Source organism: Nerophis lumbriciformis, linkage group LG33 (genome assembly GCF_033978685.3).
Source record: "Nerophis lumbriciformis linkage group LG33, RoL_Nlum_v2.1, whole genome shotgun sequence".
NCBI classification, from domain to species: Eukaryota; Metazoa; Chordata; class Actinopteri; order Syngnathiformes; family Syngnathidae; genus Nerophis; species Nerophis lumbriciformis.
The window spans coordinates 16,436,237-16,448,813 of NC_084580.2; the positions used below are offsets into that span (position 1 = coordinate 16,436,237).

The following is a 12,577-nucleotide window of genomic DNA, read 5'->3' on the forward strand; positions in this document are numbered from 1 at the left end:
AGTGGGAAAAAGTTTGGACACCCCTGACCCACAGTATACACAACAGACATGACAATTGAAAGGTTTAAAGACTGCTAATAACTGTGTGTCAAATCTGATAAAATGCCAACACTGTGCTGAAAATAATTATGGTAAAAAATAAAATAAAAAAAAAGACAGGACAGCGGGAAAGAAAGTTAGTGAAAAGTTGGCAAAAAAGTTGGAATAATAAATACAATTTAACAGGGCAAAATACAACCTAGTGGCTGGCTCTATTTACAAGCCTGCTATTCTCTACAGTTGAGTACATATCACCTCCAGCAACTATATAAGTAACTGTGGTCACAAGCAGTTGTCTAGAGGCTTGAGATGGAACTAATAAGATTCCTGCGAGACGAAAACGCCTAAATATTATAAACGTTGTTCCAAAAAAAATGTTAGCCATTATACGCTGCATCCATTACAAATGACGTACATCTCGGCACATGAACATGGAAAACCATCAGAGGTGAGACAATCAGGAAATTATATTTAAACTTTCACTGATCGCTGTCGATACGTCACAGCTCATTTAGATGGACTCACCAAGCTTCCTCGGATGTACTCGATGGCCTTTTGGATATCCATGCCCGACCAGTCGTCCAGCATGTAACAGATACTGGCGGCGCAGTAGATAAAGCGTATATCGTTTTCGCTTCCTTCTGGCACGGCGTAGAAACTTTAAAGGGGAAAGGATGACAATAAAACATACAATGACTGTAAAAACTAAAGGGCACACTTGAAAAACTTGGAAATACAAATAATTCACTACAATTTGTTATGGTTCATAACAAAATTCCAAGTTTTTTTTCTCTGGTTGAGAAAAGAAGGCAAGTCCAGTAAGACATGCTGAGTTTATTTTGGATATCAAATATAGTTATTTTCCCATAAACAATGCCTCTGTAAGTCCTTGCCTTATATTTTTTATATCAAAGGACAAGAAATATATTCACAATTACATATTAATTATATAAAATTTCATTTCAGTAAGTAATATTTATGTGATATAAATGTTTTATATTTATAAATATGCACATATTACAATTACCTATATAAGGTAATTATATTAGTTTTGTGTTTTTTAAAAAGTTAAATAATCAGAATTTAAATAATACAATAGTAAAAAAATACAATACAGGCCAAAAGTTTGGACACACCTCATTCAATGCGTTTTCTTTATTTTCATGACTATTTACAGTGTAGATTGTCACTGAAGGCATCAGAACTATGAATGAACACATGTGGTACTTAACACCAAAAGGTGAAATAACCGAAAACCTGTTTTATATTCTAGTTTCTTCAAAATAGCCACCCTTTGCTCTGATTACTGTTTTGCACACTCTTGGCATTCTCTCGATGAGCTTCGAGAGGTAGTCACCTGAAATGGTTTTCACTTCACGGGTGTCATAGTTTCGATGCCTTCAGTGACAATCTACATTGTAAATACACTAAAATTTGGTTCAGAAAATATGAGGACCTGGATTGAAACACTAATTTGAAAGCTTTGACATTAACATTGTAACACACACTAATGAAAATAAAGAAAACGCATTGAAATGAGAAGGTGTGTCCAAACTTTTGGCCTGTACTACATGTTACTCTCCTGCCACCAAAATCAGATATTTCAGGGCCAAAGTTAAACATTTTATATGCAAAATGAATAAACAATGTGGGGAAAAAAAGAAAATTTTGAGGTTGTATCAGTACATATAGTATGTCCATGAAAAAAGCAGGGTACAGCATATAACTGACAGGATGGTTGGTCCTAGGGCTGCAGCTATCGCTTAGTTTAGTAGTTTGTTCAATTAACCGAGAAATCGGATAAAACACACATTTCATACTGTAGCTCAATGCATATTTAAAAAAAAATTCTGCTCGGCATAACTTATTTTTTCTTCTAATAAATGCACATCAACATTTTTCTTTAAAAAAAAAAAAAAAAACTCTCTGTGTGCCATCCTAGAGATCAACGCAGCCCTACATCACCGCTCTCGTGAGCATATTTAAAGCTCCGGGCACTCCATGTGGTCCAGATTTTATCCATTTTTATTAGTTTTGCTTATTAAACAAAACAGAATATAAATGGAAACCTATTTTTCTATTCAAATGAATCGATCAACAGAGATTAAAGGCCTACTGAAATGCGATTTTCTTATTTAAACGGGGATAGCAGGTCCATTCTATGTGTCATACTTGATCATTTCGCGATATTGCCATATTTTTGCTGAAAGGATTTAGTAGAGAACATAGACGATAAAGTTCGCAACTTTTGGTCGCTGATAAAAAAGCCTTGCCTGTATCGGAAGTAGCAGACGAGTAGCGTGACGTGACAGGTTGTGGAGCTCCTCACATCTGCACATTGTTTACAATCATGGCCACCAGCAGCGAGAGCGATTCGGACCGAGAAAGCGACGATTTCCCCATTAATTTGAGCGAGGATGAAAGATTCGTGGATGAGGAAAGTGAGAGTGAAGGACTAGAGGGCAGTGGGAGCGATTCAGATAGGGAAGATGCTGTGAGAGGCGGGTGGGACCTGATATTCAGCTGGGAATGACTAAAACAGTAAATAAACACAAGACATATATATACTCTATTAGCCACAACACAACCAGGCTTATATTTAATATGCCACAAATGAATCCCGCATAACAAACACCTCCCCCCTCTCGTCCATATAACCCGCCAATACAACTCAAACACCTGCACAACACACTCAATCCCACAGCCCAAAGTACCGTTCACCTCCCCAAAGTTCATACAGTACATATATTTCCCCAAAGTCCCTAAAGTTACGTACGTGACATGCACATAGCGGCACGCACGTACGGGCAAGCGATCAAATGTTTGGAAGCCGCAGCTGCATGCGTACTCACGGTACCATGTCTGCGTATCCAACTCAAAGTCTTTCTGGTAAGAGTCTCTGTTGTTCCAGTTCTCCACAGGCCAATGGTAAAGCTTGACTGTCATCTTTCGGGAATGTAAACAATGAAACACCGGCTGTGTTTGTGTTGTTGCTGCAGCCGGCCACAATACACCGCTTCCCACCAACAGCTTTCTTCTTTGCTGTCTCCATTGTTCATTGAACAAATTGCAAAAGATTCACCAACACAGATGTCCAGAATACTGTGGAATTTTGCGTTGAAAACAGACGACTTAATAGCTGGCCACCATGCTGTCCCAAAATGTCCTCTACACTCCGTGACGTCACGCGCAGACGTCATCATACCGAGACGTTTTCAGCAGGATATTGCGCGCGAAATTTAAAATTGCACTTTAGTAAGCTAACCCGGCCGTATTGGCATGTGTTGCAATGTTAAGATTGCATCATTGATATATAAACTATCAGACTGCGTGGTCGGTAGTAGTGGGTTTCAGAAGGCCTTTAATGATTTACTGTTGAATACAGTATGTTTGTGTCTCTAACCTGCCGTCGTCCAGTTGCAGCACCCTGAGACCTGCCAGACAGGCCTGTTTGTTGACTCGGCTCAGGTCGTCTCCCAGTATTAGCAAAGAGCACAGTCCAGTGTAAGTCATGGCTACATGGCCGCTGTCGTATGGATGGAGCACACCGGGGCCCTGGAAAATAATAAATACACAGAAGTTGTGGGACTATATATATTCAACACAGAACCATGTGTAATGGTATTTAAGGTGCAATCAATGTAAACAATAGACGCAATGGCAACAAATGGGACACATTGACACCGATTGGGACAGACTGTACCTCGGTGTTGCACGGAATTCCGATGTGTGATGATCCTCGAAAGCCGCAGCGACTGATGTTAGATTCTGAATAAAGATAAGCAAGGGTAAAGTCAAGTGAAATTGAAATTACAACTATTTTGCTCTGCAGCAACATCAGTCAATCAATCAAAGTGTATTTATATAGCCCTTAATCACAAGTGTCTCAAAGGGCTGCACAAGCCACAACGACATCCTCGGCTCAGATCTCACATCAGCAACATGTTGGCGCTGCTGTAGTGGCTGCTGGTTGTAGGAGCTCTAGGCTCTAATGTGCCCTCTTTTGTGTTCTTGATGTTTCCCTGCTGTTTTCACATGTTTTTTGCCTTTTCATGTGACCTTTTTTGTCTGCTCATGGCCATGTTTGCACCAGAGATCAACTGCTGGCTCTCTGCCACACCGGAGTCCGTGTGCAGAGACTGGGGGAGATGCGCACGAAAAAACGGGGCTGAGCCAGTGTTGAGCGGACTCGGGATAGACGAGCTTCACGTCGCCCTGGCTGGATGATCATGTATCGGACACTTTTCGGTCTCCCTGGACAGTATGAATAGCACCACTGACGTGGCAGCTGGTTGCATCAGCTATGTGCTCTTTGATGTATTTTATGTCATTTATTCATTCATTTTCTACCGCTTGTCCCTTTTGGGGTCGCGGGGGTTGCTGGAGCCAATCTCAGCTGCATTCAGGCGGTAGGCGGGGTACACCCTGGACAAGTCTCCACCTCATCGCAGGGCCAACACAGATAATAATAAAAATAATAATAATAATAATAATAATAATTCGCTTTATCGTCTCCGAGGAGAAATGTGTCTTGGACATCAACGCACAACGTTTTACATACATACATACATACAGTACATACTAGAGATGTCCGATAATATCGGCCGGCCGATATAATCGGTCGATAAATGCTTTAAACTGTAATATCGAAAATTATCGGTATGGGTTTCAAAAATTAAAATTAATGACTTTTTAAAACGCCGCTGTACGGAGCGGTACATATCCGGTAAAACACGGACGTAGGGAGCAGTACAGAGCAGTTGCGTCTTCCAGTCAGCAGCCCCTCCCCTTTCCCCTCTCCCACACACAACACAGGAGTTGACGACTGCAGCATGAAGAGGTTTACTGGCGACGCTTGATGACCTCATCAAACCGCCGCGAGCGTAGCGTAACAACAACAAGAGTGTGTTGTTGCAGGTGCTGTAGCCGTGGCTAACAAGCGAGCTCGCTCTGTGACTGATTAACAACACCATGTCTATGGTTTGGGATTATTTTAAAGTGTGTCTGACGGATAAAAAACTGGCAATTTGCAATGACTGCAAAAAGTTGGTTATGCAAGGAGGAATCAAGACGTCTTCCTCTAATATGAGCAATTTGATCTCCCACCTCTTCAAGAATCATAAGGAGATACACGATGAATACAAGCGGAAGATGGATGAAAAGCAAACACCGAAAACAGCTTGCAGTGAACGGAGGTGCCCTGTCTCAACGCAGCATTTCAGAAGCTTTGGCTGACTGCTCGGCCACTTCAAGCACTCACCACTAGCTTGCAGCACATTTGTGTTACTCACACAAATACGTTAGAGCAGGGCAGATTGAGCCCAGTTTATAATTTCCTGTTATACAGTATGCCAGGCAGTCTACTAAAGGAGGACTATATTATTGTGCCTGCATTGTTTTTGTAGCTGTTGTTTTGAGGCATGTTTAAAAAAACAAAAAAACAATGCACTTCGTGAAAGTCAAAGTATAGTATTTCCCATAGTTGTAGTGGGTATTAGGATTACCTCAGGGAGAGCATGTCCCAAATTCCAAGCTGCTGTTTTGAGGCATGTTAAAAAAAATAATGCACTTTGTGACTTCAATAATAAAAATGGCAGTGCCATGTTGGCATTTTTTTCCATAACTTGAGTTGATTTATTTTGGAAAACCTTGTTACATTGTTTAATGCATCCAGCGCGGCATCACAACAAAATTAGGCATAATAATGTGTTAATTCCACAACTGTATATATCGGTTTCGGTTGATATCGGAATCGGTAATTAAGAGTTGGACAATATCGGAATATTGGATATCGGCAAAAAAGCCATTAACGAACATCTCTAGTACATACAGTTCATCCGACAATACAATGATGACAGTGAACAGTGCACATTACACTCCCCCCGTATTGCACTATCCCAATATTGCACTCCTTATTATTGCATCCGGTTATTACAATAGTTTTCTGTTGTTAAGTGCTTTGATTGCCAGTGGGACAAAGGAAAATCTATACCTGTTGAGTTTGTATGTTGCTTTTCTGTACCGTTTACCATTGGGCAACAACCCAATTTCACTATGAAGTATGTGGTGTGGGTCACAGGTGATTTTAAGACCCTGCTTCCTCACAGTCTTGTCGATAATTTCTTGAAAGGAACAAGGGGGCTGCATGCCAATTATTTTACCAGCCCTCTTGATGAGGTTTTGAAGTTGGGTTTTGAGTTTGACAGACAGATTTCCAAACCATGTGGTGATGCCATAACGGATGACAGATTCAATGTTTGCCTTATAAAACAACATCATGATGTTGCTTGCCACACCGAGATAGACAACATTCACACTCACATTCACACACTAGGGCCAATTTAGTGTTGCCAATCAACCTATCCCCAGGTGCATGTCTTTGGAAGCCGGAGTACCCGGAGGGAACCCACGCAGTCACGGGTCAAACTCCACACAGAAAGGCCCCGAGCCCGGGGATAGAACCCAGGACCTTGGTATTGTGAGGCACATGCACTAACCCCTGTTCCACCGTGCTGGCTTTCTATGTCATTTAATGTTTTTCTCTTGTTTTCAAGTAGTGTACCTTGTTTTTGTGTACCTTTTGTATCTGCACTACAACCACATAATTTTACCATTGTGGGATAAATAAAATATATCCTATCATAGGAGCGCTGCTGCCACCTAGTGGCTATCACCAGAAGGGCAACATGTTATATTACTATAACGTCACCTCCTTATTTTGAAAAAATACACCTAAAGTGTCCATACAAAACTGCTCTCTGCAGTAAATATTGGGCTATGCAGCTTCCCTTGGTTTGAATCACTTTACAGTATGCAAATAGTGGATGTGGAAGATTTTTGGAGCACTTCATATCACTTTATGCTCTACATCAGCGGTACCCAACCACCGGTCCGTGACGCATTTGCTACCGGGCCGCACAGAGACATTAAATCATTTATAACCGACCGCATTTTCCCCTACTTAACTTTGGCCAGTCCCACCAGACACACCAATAAGCTTGTTCATAGATGTATTATAAAACTCCTAATATGAAGTCGCCATTTGCTATATTTCTTACATCTTTGTTACATGGGACAATGCACATTGATAAACATAAAAAATGTAAAGGAGCCAAATTGTAGCCAAAAGCTAGGTTCCATCTAGCTAGGTTGATGACATAAGATCAGGGTAGATCAGGAACAAAGTGACCATAGGAGTTAACGTGCATAAGGCAGATGGAGAAGAACTAAATTGTTGCATATAATAATTGTGCTGAAGGAAAAAAAATTCACATCTCCTTTGGCCTAGTAAGTTAAAGTGCTGCTATTATTGCACATCATCCCATCAGATAGTAAAGCCAAAACAAAGTCTACTACTAACCAAAATGAGCAAAAAACAAGTCTACGGAGAGCTTTTTTGCAAATGGAAAAGGCCAGGGACTCCAACCAATGTTCCCTCTAATTTTTCATGTGTGTGAGCAAACGCAAAAACTCCCTGAGCATTCAGTGGAGCCCATGTGAGCAACATCAGACGTGCACACTGTGGCTACTCCCGCAGCACACCTGTCCCAAACCTGACTAAATAACGAGTTCAATCTCCATCCATTTTCTACCGCTTGTCCCTTTCGGGGTCGCGGGGGGTGCTGGAGCCTATCTCAGCTGCATTCGGGCGGAAGGCGGGGTACACCCTGGACAAGTCCCCACCTCATCGCAGGGCCAACACAGATAGACAGACAACATTCTCTTATTATTATAATCAAATGACAGCAGTCATTTCCATGAGGTTATTTTCTAATATAAGTGTTTAGGCCCACTTACAATGACAATAACAACAAATATTGTTTTTCATGAACTGTGTACTTGTATTGTTTGTCTGGGTGGAGGTCCTGCTTTGGAAATAATTTGTACCCCTTTCAGACATTGCATTTAGTTCCCATTAAAACATTCACATGTTGCACAATGAGATGTAAGCAGGGAATCATGTGTACATTCCTGCAACTTCCTGTTTGTAAAAAAATATATATTTTTATTAGTATTTATTTAATATACTAACAGCATTTCATGATTAATATTTATAAATTAAGATTCCTAATAAATGACACTAGAATAAGCACACATTTGATTGGTAAATCTTAGTGTAACGACCTGGAATTACACTTTATGTGTGGTGTTGGAGTTGTCCGACTTTTTGTGTGGCTGTAAACGCATCACTGGTAAGTGCCATATGTGCATGTGTTGGCGCAAGTGAGAAAGAGCAGCGGCTGCTGTTGATATAACAAAGTTGCTTTTGGTCTGGTTTGTACTGCAGAAAATGACCAGTTTTGCTAGATATATTTTTTTTTACTAATGTTTTGGTGATGTGTTTATGGCCGACAATAAAGAGATTTGCTCAGTAAAGTGATCGATGGAATTCATGTCCTCAAAGCGTCTCGACAGACGTTACAATATTTGAACAGTGACGACGAAAACTGTTTTCTCTGTCGTGTCGTGTCGAAAATTGTTATGCGCTTATTTTTTTATTTGATTTTGTGCGTGGCATAGATTTGCCGTGCGCAGAGGACGCTTGAGCAGTGCGCAATTGCACAGGCGCGCACCTTAGAGGGAACATTGACTCCAACTAATTAAATGTTATGGTGAGTTTTTTCATGCATTCATTTTTCTTGCACTTTTTTGCTATATCTTTCTGCCACATGTGGAAGGCCGGTCCGTGTATAAAAAAATACACATCTCCTTTGGCCTAGTAAGTTAAAGTGCTGCTATTATTGCACATCATCCCATCAGCATACTTGCCAACCTTGAGACCTCCGAATTCGGGAGATGGGGGGCGTTGGGGGGGCGGGGTTGAGGTGCAGGCAGCATACCCCTTCCCCTTTGAGCTTTTCTGGATGAAATGAAATTCTTTTTTCCAATCATTTTGGAACATGCAAGCGTATTTCTTCTTCTTACGCGTCGTCGCCATGTCTCTTTTTCGTTCTTCTGCTTCGTCTCCTTCTTGTTGTGTGTGCAGTTGTGCACTGAGCTCCAAAAGCCGTAGGTAGATGTTATTGCAGCGTCCCGGAAGAGTTAGTGCTGCAAGGGATTCTGGGTATTTGTTCTGTTGTGTTTATGTTGTGTTACGGGGCGGATGTTCTCCCGAAATGTGTTTGTCATTCTTGTTTGATGTGGGTTCACAGTGTGGCGCATATTTGTAACAGTGTTAAAGTTGTTTATACGGCCACCCTCAGTGTGACCTGTATGGCTGTTGACCAAGTATGCCTTGCGTTATAGTTAAACCAATTTAAAAGATTGTGTCAGCATTTCTTGACATCTTCGAGTAAAGACCATTGTTCAACCCGTCCAACGCTACATTAATATGTAACTGGGCCGGCACGCTGTTTGTATGGAGGAAAAGCGGACGCCTGGAGAGCATGCGGCTGTTAAGGGGTGAATGATTCAGGTGAGAGAGGATGTTAAGGCAGTGTCTTAAATCGGGAGAAGTTCGGGAGAATGGTTGCCCCGGGAGATTTTCGGGAGGGGCACTGAAATTCGGGAGTCTCCCGGGAAAATCGGGAGGGTTGGCAAGTATGCCCATCAGATACTAAAGCCAAAACAACACCCTACTACTAACAAAAATGAGCAAAAAAAAAAAGCTTTTTTGCAAAGGGAAAAGGCCAGGGGCTCCCACTAACTGAATGTTATAGTGACTTTTTTCATGCATTCATTTTTCATGCACTTATTTGCTATATCTTTCTGCCACACGTGGAAGGCCGGTCCGTGAAAAAAATACACATCTCCTTTGGCCTAGTAAGTTAAAGTGCTGCTATTATTGCAAATCATCTCATCAGATACTAAAGCCAAAACAACGCCTACTACTAACAAAAATGAGCAAAGAACAAGTCTACGGAGAGCTTTTTTGCAAAGGGAAAAGGTCAGGGGCTTCCACTCAAGTTAAAGTTAAAGTACCAATGATTGTCACACACACACACTAGGTGTGGTGAAATGTGTCCTCTGCATTTCACCCATCCCCTTGTTCACCCCCTGGGAGGTGAGGGGAGCAGTGGGCAGCAGCGGTGCCGCGCCCAGGAATCATTTTTGGTGATTGAACCCCCAATTCACTAATTGAATGTTATGGTGACTTTTTTCATGCATTCATTTTTCATGCACTTATTTGCTCAATCTTTCTGCCACACGTGGAAGGCCGGTCCGCGAAAAAAATACACATCTCCTTTGGCCTAGTACAGGTGTCGGCAACCCAAAATGTTGAAAGAGCCATATTGGACCAAAAATACAAAAACAAATCTGTCTGGTGCCGCAAAATATTAAAAGCCATATTACATACAGATAGTGTGTCATGAGATATAAATTTAATTAAAATGACTTAAAGGAAACTAAATGACCTCAAATATAGCTACAAATGAGGCATAATGATGCAATATGTACATATAGCCAGCCTAAATAGCATGTTAGCATTGATTAGCTTGCAGTCATGCAGTGACCAAAATGTCTGATTAGCACTCCACACAAGTCAATAACATCAACAAAACTCACCTTTGTGCATTCATGCACAACGTTAAGTTTGGTGGACAAAATGAGACAGAAAAAGAAGTGGCATAAAACACTTCCTAGAAAGTCGGAGAAAGTTATACATGTAAACAAACTACGGTGAGTTCAAGGACCGTCAAAATTAGTAGGACAAAACGGCGCTCGCCAAATACTCGAATCAGTGAAGCATGTTTAATATAAACAGTGTGCTTTATAACAATTGGGGAGGTTTGTGTCATGTTTGTCCTCCTACAGAAACCATATTAATACAAAAAAAAAGTTTTCCCCTCATCTTTTTCCATTTTTCAGACATTTTTTTAAAAAACTCCAGAGAGCCACTAGGGCGGCGCTAAAGAGCCGCATGCGGCTCTAGAGCCGCGGGTTGCCGACCCCTGGCCTAGTAAGTTAAAGTGCTGCTATTAATGCACATCATCCCATCAGATACTAAAGCCAAAACAACGCCTACTACTAACAAAAATGAGCAAAAAACAAGCCTACGGAGAGCTTTTTTGCAAAGGGAAAAGGTCAGGGGCTTCCACTAAAGTTAAAGTTAAAGTACCAATGATTGTCACACACACACACTAGGTGTGGTGAAATTTGTCCTCTGCATTTCACCCATCCTCTTGTTCACCCCCTGGGAGGTGAGGGGAGCAGTGGGCAGCAGCGGTGCCGCGCCCAGGAATCATTTTTGGTGATTGAACCCCCAATTCACTAATTGAATGTTATGGTGACTTTGTTCATGCATTCATTTTTCATGCACTTATTTGCTCAATCTTTCTGCCACACGTGGAAGGCCGGTCCGTGAAAATAATGCCTACATTAAATCGGTCCCTGGTGCAAATTTTAAAATGTAAAAATGTTTGCATTATTGCCCCCGTTTGTGCGCATGCGTGGTAGCATGGGACTCACGGTCTTCTGTGGGTAGGACCTGCAAGGAGTAGATCCACTCAATAGTGACCTTGCTGTCGATGACATCCAAGGCATCGAGAACATCGAGACCAGACAGGGCAAAAAATAGGATAGTCAACCTGAAAGAAGAAGAGCTGCTGTGATTATAACAAAAAAAAAAAAAACAAAAAAAAAACACCACACAAATACTACAAGTTAGCAGGATTTAGCTAGTTTGAGACTAAAAACATTTGACTTAATTGTATTGGTATTACCTTTAGACTAACGTTCTATTCCTGTGCAGTTAAAACACAAAAACAAAACGTCGACATTTAGTCATGACACATTTAATTCCCCTATTGCTGCACTACAAATGTCACAACTTCACTAGAGAAATGTTAGCAACACATGCTAAGTAGCCCTGCAGCTTTTACATTTAAGGAAAAACAAGGCTATAAAAAAAAGAGCTAGCCTAGACTTGTGGGGCTCACCTGGTTGTCTCCAAGGAGGCGTATCTTTCTGGTAAAACCTGGAGAGTTCTCTGAAAGAAGCGTACATGTCTGTCTCTTAGAAAGTCTATCTGCTCTAATTCGTCAGTGAGGCTCTCCTCCCCCGCCATCTTTGTTTCCGCAATGCGATGGCCGTTTCCGGTCCTATTTATCAAAATAAGAGAAAGGCCGTCGTTTGTTTGTGTACGGAAGTAGAGTGTAAAACTATTTTGTAAATTGGATTTGTACAGGAATTCCCATACCCTTTCCCCATAATATATTAATATTCGAACGAATAATAATAATTGCTTTTCATGAAACAAAAAAATCATGATAATGAAAGTGTATGTATGAATGAATGAATGAATGAAACTTGTATTAGTAGATTGCTCGGTACAGTACATATTCCGTACAATTGACCACTAAATGGTAACACCCCAATACGCTTTTCAACTTGTTTAAGTCGGGGTCCACGTAGTAACAGCAACTATTACACAAAACTAAACATAAAGGTCCCATTTTATATTATTTATACATTTAGAATAATTGTTGTGGGTCCGCGCTGAAATTGACAGAGTTCAAAAGTGAAACCATTTTGAGTGTGTGTAGCTTTAATCAGAGGTGGGACCAAGTCATACTTGCCAACCCTCCCGGATTTTCCG

The 12,577-nt window shown here is 41.1% G+C and overlaps 1 protein-coding gene across 1 annotated transcript in view; it reads right to left on the bottom strand.

Moving 5' to 3' along the window:
• pggt1b (protein geranylgeranyltransferase type I, beta subunit) overlaps positions 1–12,047 on the bottom strand; it is a 39,633-nt gene extending 27,586 nt beyond the window's left edge. The window contains exons 1-5 of the mRNA XM_061928687.1: positions 11,919–12,047; positions 11,449–11,567; positions 3,743–3,807; positions 3,443–3,594; positions 565–697 (exon numbers count right to left, since the gene is read on the bottom strand). Coding sequence (XP_061784671.1) covers positions 565–697; positions 3,443–3,594; positions 3,743–3,807; positions 11,449–11,567; positions 11,919–12,046 — 597 coding nt within the window. The 5' untranslated portion in view covers position 12,047. The remainder of the gene's footprint in view (positions 1–564; positions 698–3,442; positions 3,595–3,742; positions 3,808–11,448; positions 11,568–11,918) is intronic.
• Positions 12,048–12,577: the final 530 nt, after the last annotated feature.